This window comes from Apostichopus japonicus, chromosome 19 (assembly GCF_037975245.1).
Source record: "Apostichopus japonicus isolate 1M-3 chromosome 19, ASM3797524v1, whole genome shotgun sequence".
NCBI lineage: Eukaryota > Metazoa > Echinodermata > Holothuroidea > Aspidochirotida > Stichopodidae > Apostichopus > Apostichopus japonicus.
This window is the reverse complement of record NC_092579.1, coordinates 19982658-20010065: the sequence shown is the minus strand read 5'-3', so window position 1 is coordinate 20010065 and position 27408 is coordinate 19982658. Positions and strand designations below refer to the sequence as shown.

At 40.5% G+C, this 27408-nt stretch overlaps 1 protein-coding gene across 6 annotated transcripts in view; it reads left to right on the top strand.

Moving 5' to 3' along the window:
- LOC139960256 (growth factor receptor-bound protein 2-like) overlaps window positions 1-27408 on the top strand; it is a 71047-nt gene that overhangs the window by 31818 nt on the left and 11821 nt on the right. For 2 of the 6 annotated variants that reach the window (XM_071958467.1, XM_071958466.1), the window contains exons 3-4: window positions 14138-14235; window positions 17458-17580. The exons of 2 other annotated variants lie outside the window; for them this stretch is intronic. In XM_071958467.1, the coding sequence (XP_071814568.1) occupies window positions 14138-14235; window positions 17458-17580 (221 nt within the window). Of the gene's footprint in view, window positions 1-3202; window positions 3741-11656; window positions 11751-14137; window positions 14236-17457; window positions 17581-27408 lie in introns of those variants that run through there. 2 more of the 6 variants (XM_071958464.1, XM_071958465.1) reach the window with 2 other exon arrangements.

Below are 27408 nucleotides of genomic sequence, written 5' to 3'. Positions count from 1 at the left end.
TGTTTTTCTTACTCTAGGCCTTGATTGGCTTCACATTGCTGTTTGGATCCAAGTCTGTCCTATTTGACTTTTTTTCAAAGCGATGTGGATTTTTTTGTTGAGAATAGGGATGAAGTAAAGAGGAACATTTGAAACTTAACACTGTTAGATGTGATTTGCTGCCAATCAAGATGTGTACACAGAGAAACTTTTTATTTTATTTTATTTTATGGAATCGTGCGTTATTTTGCAGTGTGATCACTCTTCAATGTCGAAATATGCTAGTCAGTAATTATGATTATGCATCAGTGAAAATTGGCAACATTCGGAAAAATCCGAGCGATGATGCATTAAAATTCTTAAAAGCGGTCTCAACATATTATATTATATGTCCCCTTTATGATACACACGAGGGAAGTATATTCGTTCAACGATGATCCGGATCGAAGGATGATTACAAATTTAAATGTGTCTAACAATGTGTACGCCTACGCAGATCTCATAATTCATTCGCAATAACCACAAAAAAAATGTTCTTTCGATAAAGCAATCCGTAATTCCACGAAGTTTTATCTCTGTAATGTTTATGATCGCTTCGTTCAACGAAGCAATGTGATTGACTAATTATATCAACAAGAAATACAGGAACTGCTGCAGGCGCGGCGGAACGGAAAAATTATTGGGGGGGGGCTAATGTGTGGAGACTATCTAAGCGGAGCGCCACCATCGGTTGGCGCGGAGCGTATAAGAAAATTTTGGGTTTTTTCAAACCCCCAGATGGCCGGAAACGGCACTTCCCGAGTATTTTATGCTGCGAATACCTAGCCCTAAAATATGGGTCTCAAGCCTGCAATTTCTCAGATTGCACGTAAAAGTCTGTAAAAAAATTGTAATTTGTATATTCGATGGTGTTTTAAGAGAGTAGCTATTACTCGTAGTGTACTCGCAAAGACGTTTTTGAGTGTAGTAAGGGCAGTGGCGGAGCTAGGGGTATTGGTCAGGGGGGCAAGAATGGTCTGTAGGGGCGCTTTCGACACTATCTAAGCGGAGCGCCACCACAGGTTGGCGCGGAGCGTACAGAAAATTTTTGAGTAAAGTTACTCCCTAGATTGCAGGAAATGACCCTTTCCGGGCCTTGCTAATTTGCAGATAAACGGAGAATAAATAGGTGTCGTCGCCATTTTGTCGGAAAATTACACCAACAGAATATGACAAATGTCAACAGGTATATGAGAGCGCAATAAAATAGTCAATAATCGCGAATAAGTTAAAAGTAGTGAAAAGCTGAAAAGGGCGCCAGCAGTCCATTTGAGTCCGTCAGGAGGGGGGGGGGGGATCCGCCCCCTGACTGTATATATGGACGCTCCGCCACTAAGTAAGGGGATGTTGGAGAACTGGCTGAAATGAGGCAAGTCATTGGCCTAAGACGAAGTTGTGTTACGCTTACCGGTACTCACACTAACTGCTTCCACTTTTCACGGGACGTGAAGACGCGGTTGGGGTGACAATGTGGTCTATAGCCAGGGGACGGTCCGAGGGACCAGGGTCCCCCAGCAATTACTAAAATTATTACACCTATATAGTATACGTGTGCATCGGACAGATCGACAAGTATGCATTGAAAAATGAGCAGATGCACGTTTCGGAGCCTTGGTAAATATTGGGGGGGCTTATCATGCATTTGCCCCCTCAACTTTTTCATTGGGGGGGCTGAGCCCCCCAAGCCCCCCCCGGTTCCGCCGCCACTGAACTGCTGGACGGCACAGCTCGAAATATGGCTGTCATTAATTTCACGTAACGTAATTTTATCAATGTATTACTGTATGGCTATACGACAGCGGCATTGAGGGTGTTTTGGAGAGATGAGGGCGGATACACCTATTCTGTCCATTAAAGCATATATTGCACACAACAACTCGTATTGGTACCGGTAGGTATAGTGGAAACTGAGCTTCTAACTTGGGGATGTCACAGTCTAGCTGCACTCATTGGCGTAGTTCAAGGAAAGGTCATCCCCGGAGACATTAGACAGACGAATGTACGTATAATTTAAAGTGATCAGAGTAAAAGATAGTAGGCCTAAATCATTCATAAGATATAAAGTAAGTTTACTCCATGATCAAAACAAAGGAATACGTCCAAGCAAAGTTAATTGAGCAATTGCATGTTTCCCAGTGTCTTACATACCCCCAGTTCGTCCCCTCTTCTTAAGTCCTCTCCCTTCCCCCTTCCGATGAACGGCGCACACCAGTTTAGATTGATCTATTATTATATATTTAGTTTTCTGAACGTGCGCCCTCTTTTCAAGGTTTTGTTCTGCACCTAGCGAACATAGAATTTATGCCACCGAAGTCGTAGCTGAATGAAATTATTTTCGTCACCAGAAATATTGAAGAAGTACAAAGAAGCCATTTTAAAATGAGGATGATGGTAACATCCGGGGCTGCGGGGGGGGTGGTGGGGGTGGTGGGGGGTGGTGGGTGGGTAATCCCAACGGAATATGTTTGTCGATACAAATTGGGTAACTTCTTCTGAACTATATGACATCTCCCCTTCCTTCGCTGCTAACCATTTAGGCGCGAAGAGCAACCTATGATAACGATAAAGGTTGCTTTTCAGTTATGTTTCATAATGATAAAAACTAAACTAAAAAGGATATTCTGGAAATTAAGTGCCTATATTATACTATCTTTTCTTCGACTACTTCGTGTGAGAGGAGGCGATGATTATCAAAGACCGTAAAACTTATATATGCTTCCAATGATTAAACGGCACTTTCTGACATCGCCCCATTACCATGATATTACTTCATACAGTATATACATTTTTGGACATAGAACGACCAATTTCACTGTGCTCTGATTTCTTGTATCTCAAGTTTGCTCGATATTTTCTTCACTTAGTTAATTTCATTTCTCCTCCTCCGTGCGCGAGCCCACATACAGGGGTCACATGATTTTCTTGGAATATGTACACCGAGACCGATGAATAATCCGTCAACTTCCAGGAGTTCGTCCAACGTTCAACCATTTAAATTAATGACAACCAAAATCCGTTACGGGTCGAGAAAAGTTTAATAGTTAACCTACGAAAAATTTAATCCGTGGCTTCTTCCAGAGGTTGATCGTATTCGTGTATAATATATTTGTGCTGCCCACGTCTATCAGGAAATCGTGTTATAACGCCCACGCTGGGTATCGTTTTCACTGGCTCGGTTGTCTGTACGCCTTATTGAATCAGCGGGAAATAGCATCTAGCTGACAGATGCAATGAAAGTTGGTCAGTGAAGAAGTACTTCTCACGATCACAGTATTGTGAATTCCAGGAATTATGAGCTACGTTTCTTCAGGGATTTGGCAGCCTGATCTGATTTTTTTCTTACCTATAACTCTGCCCTGAAACTTACATGAAGCATTTTGCCGATAAATCTCTCATTAATGCTTTGACCGTCTATCAGCCTTAGTTTCGTGTGTTTCGTGCATTTACGGAGGGATATATCCCCAAAACAGCAGTTAGTTCTGAGGTTATCAATCTAGATGAGATCATTGCAGACTCCGGATTATATTGACATTACATAACCGCAAGCAGACTGGCAGCGCAGGACAACAGAGTAATTGGTTCACTACATAAGTAGAGGCAGATAGCAGTAAGAGACAACATTTCCTTCCTCAGTCGTTGAAACGTAGACAATAGTGGTTAAAGAGAATAAACCGGATCCTAGTCGATCAAAACCACTCCCGTTTCTGGTCACACTAGAATCGGTAAGTGAAATGAAATGTAGGCATAGCAAACGGTAGACCTAACTAACTGTCCTTAGGGCCATAGACGCTCTGATACTATAGGCCTAACGTTATGCTTATCCAGACTACAGTTTATATGTTGACTTAACCCACTACAAGAACGGTCTTGACAATATATTAGTTGATCATGTCTTTTATGTTCTTCCTGATTCGCTGAGATGTCTTAGCCCTATATTAAGTAGCCAAACTGCAGCGTTTGCAGCACCAATGATAGACCTAACAATGTCACAGAACTGTTAGTGTTACTGTTAGGCCTAGCTGAAAGTTTGCGAGAGAAAAATGGCTTAGACAAGAAAGATTCATCGCCCAAGAAAGTGACTGCGATTCCATGAAATTCAGCAATATGTCTGTGATTTAACTGAACATTCACATTATCTTTACTTGCCATTAGCCTTATTACTTAATACTATAGCCTAACAAAATTATTTATCTAGACTGAACTTCTGATGGTATTTTGGACCTAGTATATACTATCTGTACAGTGTACTATGTCAGGGGATAATTTAGTGTTCCCCTTTTGTTTTGTATAGCAGTTTACAGTTATGAGGTTTACAAAGTTTGTTTCTAATACCATGGTGAAAGTACATTGGTTTCTGTGCCAAAAAACTTAACTCATAGTCTGTTTGAGAAGACCCAACGTGGCAATAGTATAGTACAATATGTTTTGTTGCAGTAGTTGTTGTTGTTGTTGTAATTCTAAACGTGATGTTAACATCAATAGCACTTGCTTGTTCCAATTTCACAACAAAAATGGAGTGATCGTTTGACAGAAATATATATATTAAACTTGCGTAATTTGCAGAATTTTGGAATCGGGAAACATGTCTGTTGTGTTGTTTACAGTGTCAAGTTGTTTGTATTTCATACGGCCCACATAATTTCCATAGTACATTGATTGTGTTGACTCATATAGCAGACAGCCATATTCATTTTGACATAAACCTGTAAATTTGTCTTTTACTTCAAGTTTAGCATTGTTTCTTCCCTACTATTGTTCATAGTATGAAAGGAAATGCTCATGATAAAGCAGAAAAGCAAACAAGATTAACAAGGGAACTTCAAAACCGTTAGACATTTGAGAAAGTTGACATTGAAAATTGTGATGAAGTCCTTGAAGTTTGATCGATTGAGCAATTTAAGTTCTTAGTGACATCATTGTATCTCACTTACATATGTTTGATGTGTGCTATAGCTCTTCTACAGAACAAACTCAGAGTTTTAAAGCACAAACAGTGAGTGAGTTAAAGTAAATTTTGTGGTTTTAGTCTCACTTCCTCTAAAATTGTATGACTATTACATTCGACATTTAAAGACGTAGGTCTCTGTTCTAAACTGTTATGCCTGTAGAATTGACAGAACCCAACTAACTGCGGACATCCTTCCATATATTGTACATGTCAAGTGCCTACAAAGTAGAACGTCCTTGAAAATATGTACTGTGCTGCATTTTGGAACTCGAATACACTTCTCCCAGTAACCATATCTAACATGGCTGTTTATGACTTTACCTACCATAGTAGTTAACTTTACAACCATACTGCTGCAAGAACTAGCAAATATGTCCTAGATGTAACCATAATTTTAATTTACAGTATAGTCAGTTGGGGTAAAAAGAAACAAGGGGGTAGTTGGGGTAAAAAAAAACAACCCCTTCTATAGAAGGGGAATATTTAGTCAAAGTTCCAATTTATTTTGGGTGATAGTCCTATATGTCTAGTTTATTATGATATAATTTCTGGTACTCTATGTCACTTCGCTGCCAATCACCGCTTCATCGAATCAAGCGAATGCTAAAATAGCGAAATTTGAAGTTTGTACCACATATCCGAAACTTTCTCCTGCATACCCAGCTTATATGATGTGGAGATTATTCCAGCAGTTACAGCATAGCAGTTAGTGATATTACACTCCCCTATGGTAGAATTACTCCAACTTCATTCACGCTTCATGGGGGGGCCTTGTTTTTTTTTACCCCCCAAAAATGATGCTGAATGGGGTAAAAAAAAACAAGTACTCTCCGGCTCCAATGTACTCCCTTTTTTGCCCGAATGGATAAATTTTTCCATAATATTGTTTTAGAGGTTAGGCAAATAGTTTCATGTCTGTCATGTGTCAAAAATGTTAAATAATTGGGCAGAAGTAACTGAAATTGGCTCAAATCTAATGTTTCTACTATATTACACCACATTTGTGTAGCATCATAAACACACTGTGCAGTATGAATATGGCTGAGCATGACATATGACACTAGCCATCCATAATTACGAATTAAGACAATTTCACACTTTTTTTCCTTTTTCATGTAAAGGTAGTAGCTCATACTTAGATGTAATTATATGCAAACATGATTTTAAGATACATTCATGAAGAAAATAGCTGTTTTCTAGGATTGTTTTTTTTTTTACCCCGGCATTGTTTTTTTTTACCTCGAATTAAGCACATTTTGGGGGTAAAAAAAAACAACATTTTTCGCAAAAAACGAAACTTTCCATTTACAAAAAAGTTATTTTTGTTAGATTCTGTTTAAGAGAATCCCACTCCACACACTCGAACATTGGAACCGAAACAATACCTCTTACTCATCAATATTTAGAGCAAACTTTAGGTAAATTGTTTTTTTTTACCCCACTTGACTATACTTCAAATATTTTTTATGTTGGTTTTTTATGATTTATATTTTTCATTTTAGGCCTACTGTAAATGTAACGTAAAAAAACATACAATAGTAGTTAGAAGCGTGATAGATGTGACAATTAATAGTAGCCCACCTACAGTACAGTACTTTAAACATGTACAGTAATTAAATAATTTGTAACAGGTCTTCTGTTTCAAGGTTAAAATAATGCTCTTTTATACTCTAGCATCTCCTGGCTGTTAAAAGGACAGAATATGTAAATTATGAATAATAGAATACTGACTGGGAAATTTTATACAAAGGGAATGAAAGTAAAAGACAGTTCATCAATGGCTACGCACCTAAGGGATAAAATATAGAACACTTGTGCCAGTCAGAATGAAAAGCTCCATTGACTTACACACTAAATCACAACAGGAATATGGTCTCTAATCCAAGACAGAAGTTCTTACTAGCTAAACGCTACTCATCACTGGATAGCTGACAAGTTGGCCTTTCATGGCACCATCAATTTTCTGTACCATGACTATATTCAGTTTTTGCCACTTGTAAACAAACCTCTTCACTCAGTAGTAAACAATCTTCATATGCTGCTCCTGGGAGGCCTAAAAGTGGTCTAAAATTGCCACAATTGATCCAATTTTGGCACCACATGTATATATACTTCCATTCATGCTCTTCAAAATGCAAGCCCCCCCCCCCTAAAACTGGGACATTCAGTCATCTTGCGTGTTCCTTAACAATGTATGAGAACAATTTGGAGAGTAAAGACCTCCAGGAAAGTTCTTTTTGAAAACTTCTAGCAATTTAATATAGCGTGCTATAATTAGTAATTTTTCTGGAATATATGGTATCTACAGAAGGCTCTCTGATATTGACTCTTTTTTTTTGGGGGGGGGGGGAGGTCAATATTTCGACAAATACCATGAGTAAACAAAAGTCTCTGCACATCTGAATTATGTTTATAAAGATGTTATTGATGTTTTTGGTTTTTCAACATGTCTGATATAAGTAATCTTTTACCAGAACAGGTTGTATATATTCCACTTTTCTTTCTTTCCCTCTTTTCAAACTGTCTCATGTTTAAATCAGACACCAGGTCTAACTTTTTTGTGCACAAACTGTATATGATATTCACATGTGAATCGACCGATCATGTTATCTATAGCCTACCCCTGAAAATTATAAGTCAAATATATTACTTAGTATCTGCAATGTTCGTGTGGGTGTATGATATTTAATATAAATATGTAATATATGCCCAGCTTCAAGAAGGGTAGATCAGACCAATTTCATATTTAGTGTATAGAAGTACCAAATTGATTACAAGAAGCCTAATGTTTTTGGTGGAGTTCAGAGGTCATTTGAGGTCATCAGAGGTCAAATCATGAAACCCTTGTAAACATGTACACCCTTACTATACTGTACATCACTTCAGATTCATGAAGAAACTGCTCATGTTACATCATCGAAACCACAATGCATTTTTGCATTCTGGTTATACAATAGATGAAAAATCTGCAGAAAACCTCTGGTTCCCATCCTCCCAATCTTGTTCTGCCAGCTACAGCCCAAACTTGCATGCTGACGTCAGTGTCAAGATTTAAGGCATCGGTACTATACAATTAGTGTCATAAAGGAAGTTGTATATAAAAACAAAAAAGTTGGCAGTTGTCCACATCCATGACACAACCGGATTTAAATGACAATGGATGGGATATGTATCTGCCGGTTATGAGTTCCCAAACAAAAAAAAGGTGAAATTATCTTTAGCCATGAATAATAGCAGCTCTACATCCTGGATGTAGAGCCAGGATCCTTCTTGAATGTCTGGTAAATTCATTAACTTTTCAGTCTTGAAACATTTCAGAGTTGAAGCATATCATATATATACAAATATATATATGGCGCCTGGCCTGACAGTGTAAATGACATGCAATGCAGTACTCACCATGTGTTTTATGAATTAGCATCACAAGTCACTACTTGCTGGGAAGAAGCCGCACAGTTTGCTAAAAAGCTATAGATATGTTTTACAGTATATATTACTATGTGTCAGTTTTCATAACAATTTTCATAAAATAATGGAAGTATGTCTGTTGTTTCGGTGATTGCTCATAACATTTTTTTTTTTTTTTGGCTGTTGTTGTTGTAATTATACAATTTATCTCATTAAAATGTAAGAATTTATCTACAGTATATATTTACTTTAATGTGGAAATGTGGAAAAACAAAAACAAAAATGACTTGTTGTTTGCATCAAATTCAGTGGCTAGGGGTATTGGTCAAGGGGGGCGAGAAAGGTCTGTAGGGGCGCTTTCGACACTATCTAAGCGGAGCGCCACCACAGATTGGTGCAGAACGTACAGACATTTTTTGAGTAAAAGATACTCCCTAGATCGCCGGAAATGACCCTTTCCAGGCCTTGCTAATTTGCAGATAAACGAAGAATAAATAGGTGCCATCGCCAACAAAATGTGACAAATGTCAACAGGTAGACGAGCTGAAAAGGGCGCCAGCAATCCATTTGGGTCCGTCGGGGGGGCCCCCCCCCTGACTATATGGACGCTCCGCCACTGATCAAATTCAGATTACAATGAAAGAAATATTAAAAATTTGCCAGTAAAGAGGAAGTAAAGTTATAAACATAGCTCAGATGCAACCTACCTATTGCACTATAGTACAGATTACATATGCAGTTATAGTATAATGTAACATTCAAACTTATACACAAACAAAATGAAATTATTTGTACATCTGACTGTGAGTTATCCAAAGATCCATGAGAGTTTTGCAATTTGTGTTGACCAGGTAATCCAGCTAGGGAAATATAACTTTTTTTTGTGGTAAAGAGGTTGTCTTTGTAACAACTCAAAATTCCTCTTTTCACAAAAAGTAAAATTTATGCAGTTATAGTGCTTAAATGCGCAAACAAAATAAAGTTATTTGTACATCTGACTGAATGTGCGTTGGGGTTTTGGTAACTAACTTTATATCATTTTATACATATTTAAATTATATTCACTCAAATTGGAGCCTGCTCAATATAAACAGGAGGTTGTAAGGTAGGTCACTCCTAGTTAGACAGTTTCTAATAATTAAATTAGGCATTCTTGATGGACTAAATATTTCATATTTTTCATGCACCATCCCTTTCCGGAAACATTCAAGTTTGTTTGGTACAGTACCGCCAGTTTTAAAATTTCCAATCCACTTTGGCGACCAATGCTACCATGCAGTGGCGTAGGAAGGTACTTTTGAGTGGGGGGCTGAAGACTGATGGCCGGCCTGGGGGAGGGGTCTAAGGGGAGGGGGTGTCCCCCTCCCTTTGGAAATTTTTTGCATTTCCAGGTGGCCTCAGATGCAATTTGGTGCAATATAGCACACTTCAACACCCACTCCATTTTGTAAATAATTTTGCATTTTCAACTTTTGCATTTTCACCTGGCCTTAGATGCAATTTGGTGCTCCAAATGTGAGATTTTCTTTTCATTTGGAAATGAAAAAGGGGTTTTCTGACTTGCGAAGCGGGGGGGGGGGGGGGGGGGGGGGGAGGGGGGGCGGAATAATACTTCCGCCCCCCATATTTTTCACTGGGGGGCTGGCGCCCCCCCCCCCCCCCTCCAGCCCCCCGGTTCCTACGCCCTTGCTACCATGTGTCATACTGTACATCATGTGTGGTACAGTAAGGGATCTTTCGTAGACATGTGTAACTTTCTTTGTTTTAGAAAAGCACTGAGAGGTACAGTAGTTTAGGAGTAAGCAGAAGATATAACTACAGTAACTTGGTGAATCTGTGTCACAGTAAATCCTTTGACTTAAAACCTTCAAAACATACTGTAGTGCTGTTTTAAATATCATTGTACAACAAGGTGGCATCTTGTGAGCATTCTACTTATAGTTACTGTATGTGGATCTGAAAAGCATCTACAATACTAAATTATTGTGCAGTAACCCTGTTTGTCTTATATATGCATTAACTACAGTAAACTACTTTGTCTACTTGATCAACCCATACAGCATAGAATTTATGGTTTAATTTCCGACCATGAAATCTTTTGTTTTCTTTCACTTTTTTTAAGTACTGTACAATAAGTCCATACAGTACGTGAAATTTCTTTTGTGAGCACACTTGTACATGTGCTCTGTGTATAGAGTTGATTACACTATATACATGCATCATTTATTTCAATGGGTTTTTACAGTGTTTTGAAAGCAAAAGTTCCCCAAAGCGCTTTATCTGTTTCCAGAGGCTCAACCTTATATTCATTGCGCTATACATCGTTGATAATTTGCATATTTATATTGTATCGTAAAACTAAAACTGATGAATGGAATACATGTTAATGTTAATTTTAGATGTAAAGTGAGTCATTAACTTGCCTTCTATTGTTCCCTTCATGGAATAAAGGACCCAAGTTTCCTTTTCATGTTGAGCATTCACCATTCATCAATGCACTAACTACTGTACGTAGTGTCATGTGTACACGGTACTCACATAAATTTACTCTCTGTGCGAGTTTTGTTCAATGTGGCAGGTCTTCGCCATGTATGGTATGATGACAAATTGTATTACAGTAGAGTCCTATTTAACATTAGACCCAGTGTTAGGGGTTCAACATGCACCCCCGCCCCCACCCCCTTGGTCCGACTTTGAGTTGTTTAGTGTAAATGTGGTCAGACCCCAGTAACTAACGTGTGTACTGATTCAAGTAAAATGCCAGTGGAAATTTGATTTTTGGCCCCTGGATTTTATGAGCCCATGCATTCGTTAGCCAGTGGTTTAATTTCTAGAACTCCATATCCGGCTTACTAGAAATCCAATTAACATTTCATAAGTTACAGTAGGTGCGAGTATATTAAATACATTTCAAATAACAAGGAGAAAAAGTCTAAATCTGTTTGCAAATACTCTGGAATTTGCATAGTGTGTGATTATGTGATACGTATCAAAATACCAACCTGAGATTTTCAACGGTAGAAGATTTGACCATTATATCATCAAAGGGATTCAATAATATTAATGTCCTTTCTAATTAAGAAACCACTTCAAAACTGTTTCAGGTGAAAACCTGGACGGTCGTCTGAAATTTCAAAACGTGCCATGAATTGCAATTCTTCATCAGACACAGTTCCTTAAAACTTAAAGACATTAAACAATGTCCCTATTAAACCAATCTTTGATTTCAGCAAAATCACTTTAAACTCAGATTTCTTGTTAAATTTGTCCTTTTTCATACAGCCTGTCAGTCACAATGGTAGAGGCAGTGGCACTACATGACTTCACATCCACAGAGGAGGATGAGATGTCCTTTCGTCAGGGTGAGATAATGAAGGTGAGACCTTGTTTGATGTTACTTATTACAGTAGGAGATCATTTTATCACCCTTCTACCATTTTGCATCGTGAAATTTATGATGTTTTCACCCCTCATGAAAATTGGCAACAGGTCTTAAGACTTCCAACGGGACCTACAGTAAGTGGTCCTAACTTAAGGATCACATGACACTTTGAATTCTTCTGAGCTTTTGCTATGTTGTTCCTTGAAGTAAATGTAACCATGCAAGACCTGAGTGAAGGTGAGAAAGGGTGGTTGGGGGGGGGGGGGAGAGGTGGGGTGGAATAGATTTTTTTTACCTTCGATTGTTCACGTCTGTCTATCTTGTGTGTGGTTGTGGCAGAGGTTCAAGGTATCAAATGAAAACATTCAATTATGTTTAATTTGCAGATGTGGATTGAGCATTTCATACTGCCATCCCACTCCCCCCCCCACCCCCAATGTTCTTTGTATCAGCTATACACCTACTGGATCGATACATATTATTCTTAAAGAATTTGTGTTCAGTTAGCCTCAGAGGAAGTCATGTACAGTAAGCGAAGGTATTTGTTCTGACCGTTAGAGTTCTATTAGCTTCTCAAAACAGTCTACGGGTTATCAAAATATGAGATATTTTCTGTACATAGTACGGCCTAGTGCATACCAGTATGTATATATATATATATATATATATATATATATATACATTATGCATACAGCTCTATAGAAAATGTGAGAGCACTGTGTAAACACCATAAATTCATTTTATAGCAGCAGTAGCTGAAGTGCACGTCCAAAGTTACAGTCTAAAGCTTGCAGTTTTCTGGCAATAAAACTTGCTTGCATCTTTCCTATTGAGTGAAGTCGCATATAAAATGCTTGTATATATATATATATATATATATATATATATATAAACATATATATATATATATATATATATATATATATATATATTTATATATATATAAACATATTAAAACATATATACTGTACAGTATATGCTCATCCTAGAGACAAACATTGTCCCTAATCTAAATGTATATATGATATTGTCTCTGTTATATTGTGTTGCGCCTGGTTTGATGTTACATATATGTCAAGTCTCTATGAATAATACTTTTAATAGAATACATACATTTAAGTATGAAGGAAGTTAAATGAGACGCTTGGACGACTCAAAATGCAGGAAGAATCATCAGAGAACGAATGAAATGTGACGTTTACATTTTTTCACGCTTTGCATGAAGAAGCCCTGCTGCAGAATATATTAAGAAACGTAAATTACTGTACCCAACATGTGTATTTTACTCTTTTTCTTTTGTTTTTCATGTCTGTAGGTCAGTTAGTTCTTGAAATCCCTTGGCTCCCATTAACAGACAGTCACTTGCCATTAAAAAGTCCAGCCTACTGTATTAAACAGTGCCCACAACTGGCCTTATAAAGTATATCCACATACTTACTGGCAGTAAATTTGATGGGAAATTGTCAACAAATTTGAAAGTACAAAACAAGTATATTTTGGTTGGAAAAGGATTCTAACCCTTGAACTAGATAATGCAAGTCCTGCACTTAGCTAATAGCTATCCTGCCATATTGGTTTATTGTGATCTCTATAGATATAACCTTTCCTCTCGTGGGTCGGAGGATGGGATGGAAGGGAGGGGGGTGAGGTTCAGAAGATACGTTACCCTGGAAATGAAGTAACTCAGGGGGATCACATCCCAATTTAACACATACTCTCTTCTTTTTGTTTCTGTCATGTCTTTAGTAGGTCAGTTCTTGAAATCCCTTGGCTCCAGGGGGGGTAGGAGCCGTGCCCCTCCACTTTGTCCCAAAATACTGGCAAATAAAATGTGTCCCTTTGATGATGAACTATCTTTTGGATATCTTAAGCTTTTGTTAATTTTAATATTTTATTTTCATGTGCACCATAATAGTATTGATAGCATACTTACACATCACATGTATTTAAGTGATATGGCCGGTGTGTATCGGCTTAAGAGTGGTGGTTGTGGAATGAGAAACTGCCCCTCTGATGTTGTGCCCCCCCCCCACTTTTTGGAAGCTTCCTACCCCCCTACTTGGCTCCCATTAACAAACTCACTTGCCATTAAATGTCCAGCATAATACACTACTGAAAGGATGGGATGTGGGGGGGGGGGGGTGGGATTCATAAATTACATTACTCTATAAATAAAGTAACTAGGGCTCACATCCCCAGTTTAACTTCTCGCAGTTTAGGAAGAGAGAGGCGGGGAAGAGAGTCATGACAAAGTTTCTTTTTTTTCCATAAAATTAGCTTACACATGAACTGTATGAGTACAGTATATATATGTGAGTATTATAACTGTGACACTTGATAACTACTGTTTTCAAACCAGTTTGAATGTTTTCGTGTAACAGATCTTGAATAAAAGTGTCGATCAGTACTGGTACAAAGCAGAGTTAGATGGCAAAGAGGGCTTCATCCCGAAGAACTACGTCCAATTAAAACCGCACGAGTGAGTATATACGTTTGAATCGTTCAGCATTAGACATAGGCGTAGGAGCCCAATTTGATTTGGGGGGCTGTAACGACTTGCCCAAAAAATATAACCAAAATTTTGTGCGCGCTCCAAGCGCGTTCAACATGTTAATGTGCATATAATATAGGCATGCATCGGTTATTACATTGTATGCCAATAATACACAATCATTTGCCGTGTTATTACCCTTCCATATTGGTTATGATTATTTGGGAAGACGTTACAATAATGATGATAATAATAATATCAGTTTAACCATTGAGAAAAACACATTGCAAATTTTTTTTCTTTCAGTAGGTGCCCGAAAAATTATCACCATATTGCCCGAATTTTCACAAAATTTTTTGGTTGGCAGGGCTGCAGCCCCCCCCAGCCCCCCCCCCGCCTCCTACGCCTATTGCACTAGAATAGTCAAATTTATAGAATATGTACTTCTATATTGACTTCTTATATTCATTTGATTTGCTTCCATGTATCAGTGGCGGAGCGTTAATACAGTCAGAGGGGGCGGATGCCCCCCTGACGGACTCAAATGGACTGCTGGCGCCCTTTTCAGCTTTTACCACTTTTTACTTTTATTGCGATTATTGACTTTTTTATTGCGCTCTCAAATACCTATTGACATTTGTCACATTTTGTTGGTGTAATTTTCTGACAAAATGGCGATGACACCTATTTATTCTTCGTTTATCTGCAAATAAGCAAGGCCCAGAAAGGGTCATTTCCGGCGATCTAGGGAGTATCTTTACTCAAAAAATTTCTGTATGCTCCGCGCCAACCTGTGGTGGTGCTCCGCTTAGATAGTGTCAAAAGCGCCCCTACAGACCATTCTCGCCCCCTCTGACCAATAACCCTAGCTCAGCTCCGCCACTGACTAGAACAGTCAAATTTAAAGAATTTGTACTTCTATATTGACTTCTTATATTCATTTGATTTGCTTCCATGTATCATTGTTAATAAAGGTAGAGTTTGGATGAAATGTTATAATATTGAGAGAGTATAATTGTGCAAACTCTCACTGTACAGTAACAATAAGTTTAAAATTCAGAGTTTTATGCCTTTTTGATTCGTTTTGCAAAGTTTTTGCTTTCGTTTAATACAAGGCACTTCTGAGAGGCCAGTGGAATACAATTCGGAAAAGTTAGGCAACCAGCTCCTTTGAAGAAAGCAGAAAATTCCCTTCTTTGTATGTTGTGTATCCAAAAGAACAGTTTGTTTTTTTTCCCTCCCTGTTTGATATAAAAACAAAATTAAAGATGAAAAGCAAACATTAAAGTGATCTTCTCCTGATGCTGCTACACAGTTCTCTATGATCAACTTTGATTCCTTAATAGTATGTTATGCTTATCCGATTCCTTCGTTGTAACTATCTATTCAAAAGCATGTCGTTTATAAGGTTTGGCTAGATCTTTCAGTTGGTGAGTGAGATTTTTTTTTCAATTGCCAAAAAAAAAACATATTGTAAATATGTGTTAAATGCAGGCCAGGAAATTGAATCACAGGAAGAAGAACTTGATGAGCTTGCGGAAGTCGTGAATATTTAATGACCCACAGATAAATCAAATGCATCGAACAGAAAGAGAAAAGAGAGAGAAAAAAATCTGGAATCCTAGTCATTAAAGCTCGCATGAAATATTCATTGCAACTAGGATATTAGGTTTATAATATTTCCATCGGTATATATCTATGCGGTGCTGTTGATATTGAATTTTGGGGAATTTGATGTAATTTACTTACACGCACCGCACAAAAATATATTTCTGTGGTTCATTTTTTTTTTAATACAAACACAGCGATTGGGGATTGGGAAATTGCGGAAGATTTTTCATTATATTAACATTCCGAGAAGGGTTTAAAAAAATTACCACCGACCCAAAAAACAAAAACCTTTTGATAACTGCCAGATTTTGCAGAGAATAACCCTTTTTGGACCACCATTATTGCACAAAGACTTCAGGCACATTATTTGTCACCCCTATCCTACCCCTCCATAAGTAAATATATCACAATTCACATATTTTATTGAAATGTTTGTATTGTGATGGCCTTTTTATGCACAGCTTAGAATGTATGATATATATTAATTTATAAATGCATTAGGTCTTTCCAGGCTACAAGGAGGATGTATGTAAAGTTTTACACTGGCTGAAAATTTTAACTTGATATGACTCATACTTTACAAATGTGAGATATTTATGGTGAGGGTATCTCTCTGATTAGTGTTCTGAGGAGGCAACTATTGGCAAATGTAATTCATATGTGAAATCTTTCAAAAAGTATTTCTGCGTAACTTTCACCAAAAAACGATTCATATGTTACGTTATTTAATAGTATTATCAAATTTGGCATTAAGGATTTACTTCGATCCTCCCTTACCTGTCTCCCCATAACCTTAGCACCTCTTTCTACCATGTCTAGAATGAACTGATAACCTTTTAACACTGTGCGCCCTCTATGACTGGCCCCTCCGGTCAATTCCCTTCCTTCTCATTCTCCCATCCAAAGTGACAAAATCGGGGGGGGGGGGGGGGGTTTGTCTGGATTTCCTACAGCGATTTTAGTAAGCTCGTCACTAGTAAATATCCAAACCAGTAATGTTTCGGAATTACTTTCGTAAAGAGTACAGTGAATCAAATACCGTTTTTCAGCGATTAAGAGGCAAATTTAAGTAGTGAATAGTAAGCTGGTCGTATTTTCAGTTACATGGTGAATTATACCACAATTGGAGTCTATTTTCGTCTATATAACCTGTCATTTATACTGTACCTGTAAATTATAATTATAATGGTTATTTACATGTGTGTTACGGGGGTCGGGCAGGGGGGGGAAGTGGAGGCTAGGCCAAGAAGTGGTACATTATGAACTAATGTTTCAGGAAAAGGCATTCTTAGATCATTTTATTTTGCAGGGGAGGAGGCCGGGTGGGGGGGGGATTGAGTATGGGAGGTTGGGGAGAACTACCCAGTTGCAATAGAAACAAGGATAGCTGGATCTTCTAATACATTTAATCCTTGTACCTCTTCTTGTTTTTCTTTTGGTGAAGGGAAAAAACGTGCTACGAACTATACTTAAGTAAGTAATTTAAATGCGTGTTTGAAAGGGTGAACCCATGTGACATGAATTTGCATGTGTATGCCCCCCCTTTATCTGTAGATATTGCATATAGACAGATTCTTTTGTTCGTTTTGGTGTCCACAGTTGGTTTTTCGGGAAGATATCCAGGAAGCGTGCCGAGGATATGCTTCTTCAAGAGTTGCACAACGGTGCCTTTCTCATGAGGGAAAGTGAAAGTTGCCAAGGGGATTTCTCGTTGTCTGTAAAGTAAGTGAAATATACATCTGTACATTTTACAAGTAAGTGTACCTCACATGTAACTCAGCTTGACTGGTATGTCTACACACCTGTTATAACCTGTGTGGGTCCAGGCATCCCAAAACCCCACCTCCCCTCCCTCCCCCCCCTAACATGGGAGTCGGCTGCAAGGACCTCAGGGGCACACCTTTATTTTAAAATAATGGACCTGCCCCTACATATCTTTAATAGTACGATTAAACATCTCTTATAAGTATTTAAAGTACACACTTAAGTACATATTTAAGTACTTTTCCAATAGGTGTCTCTTAGTCTTAATTTCTTACTTGACTGGTAGTTCACAGTAAAGTGTACATATTTCTGTACTAGTATGTTAACACACGTCATTACAGTAATACATAACTTATAATGAGAGTAAGAGAAATATTGTTAATAATCTAGATTTCAGGCAACACAAAATTCACCTTGGTAGGTTTTCCATTCCTGTCCATACAAACTTTGCATAATCTTTATGCAGGTCTGTATTATTAGTTTGTATTTGTATGTGGTAACATACATACAGATTGGAGATATGAAAAATAGTGTTACGAGGAAGGTTATCTGAACTGAGCTAAAATCCCAACTGGAAATGATTAAGATGGGTACTAAGTTCAAAGGTTTTGCAATTGACAAAAAGTTAAAAAAAAACATTGTTTACATAAAGGTATGGTAAACAAACAATTTTTTGTGTTTGATTTATCAGGTGATCAATTCTGTATAAGGGTACAGCCAAAGTGCCAGGAGCCCATTTTAGAAATACATTTTCGTAAGATTTTGGACTTTTCAGATTTGGGGGCAGAAATACTACATCGTAGCTGATTGGGTTGAAAGGGACACAAAAGTTATACTGTAGCCCAATGCAAGATGCAGCTTAGCTTGGCTCTCTACATATATATACTTATTACTTAGTTCCTTTTTTCTTTTTTTTTTCAAATACTACGGTTCCTTTGAACTTGTATAGCAACTTTGATGCCGTACTGGATCAATTATTCCTGACATCGTACGTTCAAATTAATATCGTTATTTAAGTAATTGAATAATAGAAAACTGGAAAAAAAAATTTATAATGGACAAGAGCAAAGAAATTTATGGCTAGAACAGGATTGAAACCAGTGACAGCTGGGCCGGCTACAAGCCTACTCTCTTGTGATATCCCTTCCCTGCAGATTTCTAGGTTGTATGAAATGAAACTGAGGGCTGATCCCTGGTTACACAGTGTAGTCAAGGCTTACAATGGGCTTCTAACTGGTGCCCCCAGCAAAAAAAAAAAAAAAAAAAGGTCTCATATAGTTATTGCCACCAACAAAGGGGTTGGATAGCTAATTTGGAGAGGGATGGGCTAGTAATCCAGAGATCACTAGTTCGATTCATGCCATAAATGGCTTTGCCGTTTACCTTATTGATATTCCGATCAAAAACCCTGTAAGAAACTGGAAGTAAGGAAACCAATTCTCAAGGGTGTGATTAAAAGCATTGGTAACTTTCATGTGACAGTTTGAGATTCAAGTGGCATGATGCTATGACAGGCAAGGATAAGTTGGTTTTGTTTTTCATGAGAATCTGTGAGAGTGTCTTTATTGAGGGTTACAGGTGGTTGAGTTGTAGTAACCATGGTAGCGATGTTTTTATCTTTAGCTCTCTCAGCTCATATCGTGTTATATTGAGCCGGCAGTATGCATTCCACTACATAGGTCTAGACAAATTGTGTTTGGTACTAATGTGTACTTAGTAATCACACAATCATGGAAAAGTTTTTTTTTTTTAATTTTTATAGTCAAAACATTGTACCATTTACAGAGATCTCACAAACGAACTGTCCAAAACATGACCAATAGATTTGTTAACACAGACAAATGGTTCTCGTTCAAACAATTAGTCCAGGAAGTTCATCGGATATATACTGTATATGACCCATGAGATTGGTATAGAAAACTTTGGATTGCCACCTGAATTAGTGAAGTTTAAGTAATAAGCCATTCTGCTTCATGCACATGGTAGCTGATTAGCATCGTAAATAACTGCCTTTCAGGCCAATCAAATGTCTGCAGGCAAATATTCAATTGAAACTCCAGTAACGAAAAAGAAAGGAAAAGTAAGTCATAGTTAAAAAGAAGTGTTTGACCGATAATCGGTTAATTAATCGGCATCGGGTCGATTATCGGACAATTGGTAAATAATCGTCATATCGGCAAATCCATTGGGCTACCGATTATGCGGAACCGATTATTACGTTCCACATAAAGGATTGTATTTTCCCCGCTTTTGTTTCACCACAACCACAGTGGGGAAAGAATGTAGATCATTCGATTCAATGCTATTCAAATCCGGGAAGGTGCGCTCATCTACAGTGTAATTGTATCGCAAGTTCTTCACGCGAGATTGTACTATCAAGTTTTGGCAGTTAACATCATACAGTATACTCGCGATAAGCTTAGGGTGACGACGTAATTATTATTTTTTTCAGTTCGCTTCTGGCATCTAAGAAAGCCTTCTGTTATCCATGTTTAACGATTGATAAGAAAGATTTATTGTCTTGACTAAATAAAACTCCAAATCAATAGACTTTTTAACCACTTTGGCCGTTTCACCATACGTGAAAACTGGAAAGTTTAAAACAATAACATTAGGCTTTGCTCATTGTGAGTTCTACGTACAGTAGGCTAGTCTGGCTAGAGAACGGTTGAGCCTCATAACTGTTCAGTTCGCAAATGCGCCCAAGATTTTACAAATGCGATAAAATGAGGAAACCAAGGTGGCAAATACGCCTAAAATCAGTCCTCAGTTGTTCTACTGCATTACAGTATTTTGTGATTAGGCAAACACACTTAAGCATATTTTTGCGAAAAACACAAAGCAATTTTTTCCCTGTGCGCATGTACCATACGTGCTAAAATAACCCCTTTCAATTCAGTAACTGAACTCACGCACCTGACTACTGTAAAGCAATTCTGTTTTCCAGCGACAAAGTCAATGGGACTTAAGTATGTGATTTCTCTCACATGTACTTTAAGTCAATGGAGAAGGGCCATTGACCTACTGTGTATAATCGTTTGAAACAACGTTCGATCGGAAGTTTTCCCTCACAGTTGGTAATCATTGAAAACTTGAAGCAAACGCCCAGGGTTATTTTATTTTTCATATCAGATTATATATTTACGAATATTTGATTTCTGTTCGGTCTGCTTTTCACTTTATTTAGGTTGGAGTTGTAACACTGGTAATGGTTATAATACCAGTTGTAAAAGCTGGCCCTAACTTTTTTTTTTGCATTTCGTAGCCAATGGCTACTATTTTGCCCCTTCTGTAGTCTGTACAGCACTGCCATTTATTGTGTTGTGGTGGGATTGCAATATTGCGACTCGTCGTTATAAACGTTACAGCGCCCCATGTATGTATTACAGTGTTCTTTATTTGCTTTAGTGTGGAACGTTAAGTCGTTCATTTACATCTTTGATTGTATTGGCCTAGTAGTTGGTAATCATGCATCACACTTACTCATATATTAGGCCAGTTCCATGAAAACGATGAAATAATCGGTAAGCAGCATAGGCCCGATTGTCACATGGACTAATCGGTAATCGGTAATAACCGATTATCATATAATCGATCGAATACTAGTTTAAAAGCATAAACTTGGTGAACCAGAAATTTACTTCCTATATAAAAAGGTTTGCAAAGGTAGCCTTCATAATATTGCATAAGTCTTGTCAAGGCAAATGAATGAAACAGAGGTTTTAAAAACTAACCCCCGAGTCACTTGCCAAAATTTCAATCATTGCGCATTTTCAGGTGGTCAAAGCATAATTTTCTTGGCCAGCATCCTGTGATAACTTAACGATGTTTCAAGTATTATAAAAAACAAGTAAAAAAGATCTGACTTAAAACATAATTTTAAGGAAAACTCATGTGGCACATACAGGGGCATAGCGAAGGGTTTTTTGTTGGGGGGGTGTGGAGAATTTGATTTGCCGACGGATCTGGAAGTGGTGACTGAAATGGGGGGAGGGGTCTAAGGGGAGGGGGTGTCCCCCTCCCCTTTGGCAATTTTTTAGTTTTGAAACGTCCTTAGATGCAATCTGGTGCATATTTTAAGTCAAATTTGATTTGCCGACGGATCTGGAAGTGGTGACTGAAATGGGGGAGGGGTCTAAGGGGAGGAGGTGTCCCCCTCCCCTTTGGAAATTTTTTAGTTTTGAAACGTCCTTAGATGCAATCTGGTGCATATTTTAAGTCAAATTTGATTTGCCGACAGATCTGGAAGTGGTGACTGAAATGGGGGAGGGGTCTAAGGGGAGGAGGTGTCCCCCTCCCCTTTGGAAAATTTTTAGTTTTGAAACGTCCTTAGATGCAATCTGGTGCATATTTTAAGTCAAATTTGGCACGGAAGAATCTCCCGTTCTCCTTTTCTCTATTCAGCTTTCCTTCTTTCTTCCCCTTCCGCTCTCTTCACCTTTTCTCCTTTTGCCGACAGACTCAAAATTTGTCGACAGCGACCAAATTATTGGGGGGTGTGACACCCCCCCACACCCCCCTGCTCGCTACGCCCCTGGGCACATACAAAGAAAATAAATATATATTTTTAATATATTTTTTGTACTGTGGACTAGGTTACAATATCTAGGACTTCGAAATGGGAATTTTTACTCTATAAAACTTTTTATTCTCTCATAAATTCCCCCTTTAAATTCATTTTCAAGCAGCAGGATGTGTTTCCATGTGGTAACTTTTGACTCACCCTGTCTAGTTTATGTGTAAATAAACTACTATAACTAAGGAACGCAAAAAGGACCACAACATATGATGATGTTAATGATGATCTAATTTTATACGTTCATGTACTAAAACACTTACGATCATGTACTAAACATATACGATGATGTACTATAAAACTAAGATGAACATCAAAACATATACGATGATGTACTTAAAAACTAAGATGTACATCAAAACATATACAATCATGTACTGAAAACTTGTGATGATGATGAAAAAGCGCAAGTTACAAAAAAGTGGCGTATGAATATCCATTATTGTTGTTTGAATATGCGTATGAATATCCATATATAAGTGTCCCTAGGAATATCAAAGTTGATACCGAAGCCCCGCCCCTAATAGTTCTTAATGACTTTATATTGAATATTCATCCCCGTATGCATACGCCACATATGAATATACATACGCGTATGCAGACACCACTTTTTTTAAACATAACATTATTAGTACATGATCGTATTTGTTTTGATGGACATAGTACGTTTGTAGTACATGATGGTATATGTTAAGAACATGATCGTATACTTTTAGTACATGATCGTATATGTTTGGTACATGATCGTAAATTTTTAGTACATGATCGTGTATTTCTAGTACATGATCGTAAGTTTTCAGTACATGATCGTATAAAATTAGATCATCATTAACATCATCATATGTTGTGGTCCTTTTCGCGTTCCATATATAACTGTATAAGCAGCGACTGATAATAAAATATTTACTTCGCTCCTCGCTTACCTGTCTCGCCACAACCTTAGCACCCTCATTCTACCGCGCCTAGAATGTCCTGGTAACCTTTTAACACTGTGCACCCTCTGTGACCCGGCTTCACGGGTCACTGCCCATCCTTCTCATTCTACCAACCAAAGCGTCTACATCGTTATTTTCGAGCGGATATTATTCCATCGATTTCTGTCCAATTTTGGTTCCTAGAATCGGAAATTTTTTCCACCTACTGTTTGCTGAAGCATTTCTAACCGTTGCAGCCCGATAAGTATCCTTTTCCTATTCTTGGGAGGTTTTTTAGGGCTGGTTTTTGTTAGCGGCGCTCGCGCCGTTTTTTCTGTGCAGAATACTCGCGTGGGTAGCAGTTCTGCGATTTGTTTACCGTAGTTACGCTAGTTCCCGCCTTTTTAGGCTACACACGCTATCACGTTTTTCCCTCACCCACTGTTTAGTTGTTCACTTTTTGTTGTTCACTTTAATTCTCCTGCCTTCATTATTCGTTATTTTTGTTATTTCATTGCCTTCTCTCCTCCCTGCCCTTCGTTAACTTGCTAGTTAGTTAGACATTTGTGGGTCGGCTTAGGCCTAACTGTTACCATTGTAAGCCGCGGGCCTCTAGCCGAGGCACGGTGTTAAGCCTAGTGTGTTTTCCCACAGATCTTATTGCTTCTCTCCCCCTTTTAGCTTCCCTCTCCTATCGTTTTGTTAGATTTTTTCTTCCTTAACCGGGGTTTTTCAGTCATGTCCAGAAGTCAGTTGAAGTGCGTTCACTGCTCTATGTTCCGGCCAGGGAGGGCCTGGGATGAGCACGATCTCTGTCCCAAGTGCCGTACGTGTACGAGGAGGGACCCCTGCCTAGTGTGTATCAACTTCACCCCCAACCAATGGCTAGACATTGATACCTGGCTAGCAGGCCAGAGAAGCAAACTTCAGGATAAACTCGACCTGCTCCCCAACCCCAGTGGGTCCCGAACAACGGGAGACCGAGCACAGTTAGGAGAGGAAGAAGAAGGAGAGGTGTTGGAGAGGGGCCCAGTAGGGGCCGAGGAAGAAGGAGAGAAAGGGAAAGAGAGAGAAAGAGAAGGAGAGAGAGAAAGAGAAAGAGAGAGAGAAAGTGCCTCCCACGGTCCCGGCGACGTCCGGATCAGTCATGACCAAGGGGAAAGGCAAAGACAAGGGCAAGGCTCCGGCCAAGAGAAAAGTGCCCAAGAAAAAGTCCGGCCTCGCCGGCACCGAGAAGGCTTCCCAATCTGGGTCGCAGAGAAATAACCCGCCGGAGAGGCAGGTGCCACGGGCACCGACAAGCCCAACCCGAGCTCCTTCCGGGGCGCACAGCAGAGAGCCAGAGGCCGGAGGATCGCTGTCCAACCAGAGCCTGTCCCGGAGCGGGGACCGAGAACCACAGCCATCACGATCCCCAGCTGGGATCCCCGACCGAGAGAGCAGAGGAAGGAATCCCTCATGCAATCCGGCCAGACGGGACCGCACACGATCACGGTCCCGATCCCCCAGACGAGGTACCAGGAGGGGATGGTCGCCAGCATCAGACCAGTCTTCCGACTCCTCCGATGACGGATACCGTAGGGCTAAGAGGAGGTATCGAACACACAAACAGCGTCACGAGGAAGAGCCCTCGTGGCTAGCCCAATTGACAGGTCTCCTAAAGCCGCTCCTCGAGAGAGAACAACAGAGAGCCGAGGCAGAAACAGAAGCCGGGAGCCAAAAAGCGGCTACAACGACCACTACGGTCCCGGAACCCCCCCTGGAACCGGAGGCAGTCACCCTCGGAGAGGACACTCTGGACTGCAGAGCCTCCGTAAATCTATCGGGTCTGGAGGACAACTCTGACGTCCCCCCGGAGTTCGACCCTTTGGAAGAGGAGTTCCCAGGCATCTTCGAGGAAGAGGAAGCTCCCACGGCGGGAGGCAGTTTACCCCCGGAACTAACCACGCGGGTGGCAGAAATCTTCCGCAAACACCTTGGGTTCGAAGACACTCCCGAAGTGACAACTAAACCGACCCGAGTTTCCAAACTCACAGCCACAGGGGAGACCTCTACCCGTCCGAAATCTACCATCCCAGTCGACGCCTCCTGTTATGACAGGTTCGAGGCTATCGCGGACAAAAAGAGATGGACCGCGTTCCCGGCAAAAGCGGAACGAGCCATCAGGGTCCCAGACGAAGCATGGAAAACCCTTTTCAAATGCCCGACCATACCGCAGGAGGCTAGAGAAAAGCTAAGGTCCGAGCAGGGCTCTTCCTCCTCACACATCTTCAAAAATCCTAGCCAGAAGAAGCTAGAGCTAGCTCCTAGTTGATGTCGACCTGGCCGCACGCTCCGGAATGAAGTTTACTTCTGTTCTCATGCTGACCGCGGAGGTACTGATGAGATATCACCAACAACTTCCACAGGACGATACCTACGTGTCCAGAAATGAGGCAGGCCAACTTTTACTACTCCTCGGACCGCTTGTGAGACTGGCCTTCGACCAGTTTGCTAGAGTCGCTATACGTTCAGTCAAGGCCAGGAGGGAAAACGTCATCTCCTCCATCCGCTGGCCGTCCGTGGAAGCTAAGGAGAGAATGCCAGCCCTGCCCTCCTTGGGAGACGACCTCTTCGCTGGTAGCTTCCAACAAAAACTCCAGGAGGAAGTCTCACGCAGAGAGACATTAGCCAAATCGGAATTCCGCTCCTCTGAGAGATTCAGGTCAAGACCGCACCGCCTAAGAGAATCCAGACCAACCAGAGGAGGCAGAGGAACGTCCCTCAGGACACCCATGAGAGGAACCCCACGGGGCAGATCAAGAGGAACAACTAGCCGACCACCTCGCCCGTGGGGAACACGAGGCTCAGGCAGAAGCCCGGCGACGACCCGACGGGACGGCGACCGCTCCTCCACTAGACCACCATTTGCCGCCCGGCCCTAGGGGTGCCCACCTCACCACGGCAACGCCGCAGGTGGGGGGGAGACTGTCACTTTTTACCCAGCAATGGGACATTTTGGGCGGGGACAAGTGGGTATTGGAGACGATCTCACAAGGGTACAAGATAGAGTTCACCTCCGCCCCGCCCTCCGGGGAGGGGGGAAGACCTACTCCAATACCCACCGACCCCGTCCAACAAGCAGCACTAGAAGGGGAAGTATCATCCTTGCTGGCAAAGCGGGCAATTGTAGAGGTGTCGGGAGAGGCGGGACCCCTCTTCCGCTCCTCCCTGTTTCTAACACAAAAACGGGACGGGTCTTGGCGCCCGATCTTGAACCTAAAACCCCTCAACAAAAATTACGTAGAACCAAAACGTTTCCGTATGGAGACCCTAAATTTAATCCTACCCCTGCTCAGAAAGGGCATGTGGGCGGCAAGCGTAGACCTACAGGACGCCTACTTACATATACCAATACATCCACGTCACCAGCGGTACCTAGCCTTCCAATACGCCGGAAGGAGATTTACATTCAGGTCACTCCCGTTCGGCCTGTCTATGGCACCAAGAGTCTTCACAAGAGTGGCAGGAACGGTAATCGCCTACCTCAGGAAACAAGGAGTAACGCTGTACGCCTCCCTCGACGACTGGCTCATAGTAGGAGAGTCGAAGTCCAGCGCGGCACACAACGTACAGAAAACGGTGCAGACCCTTCAGGAACTGGGTTGGATAATCAATCAAACAAAATCCCAGCTAACACCAACTCAGACGATCCAGTTCCTGGGGGCCAGACTAGACCTCACCACAGGCATAGCCAGTCCCTCAGAACAAAGGATAGAGGCAGTCAGAGCGGCCACAGCCCAGATCATATCGTCACAAGAGTCACCCACAGGAACGTGGCTCCGAGCCCTGGGGCTAATGTCCAGCCTGGTCGACGTGGTGACATTATGCAGACTACGCATGCGTCCGCTGCAACTCCACCTGCGGAAAACGGCCAACCTGCTAACCCTGGACCAGACAGCGCCGATCCGCCGATCGGAAGACATCACCCCCCATCTACAATGGTGGCACGACACAGGCAATTGGGACCAAGGGGTCCCCTTCACCACCAGTTTGCCAAACACATCGGTCACGACGGACGCCTCATTGACAGGGTGGGGAGCCCACTGGAAGAACTTGACAGCCTGGGGGACGTGGTCCACAGCAGAAAAGTCATGGCACATCAACTCACTAGAGATGTTGGCTGTCAAACGGGCCCTAGAGTCGTTCCACGAACACCTGAAAAATACAGTAACCACCGTCTTCACGGACAATACCACCGTGGTAGCGTACATAAACAGGCAGGGGGGCACTCACTCCGAGAGGTTATGCCAGCTG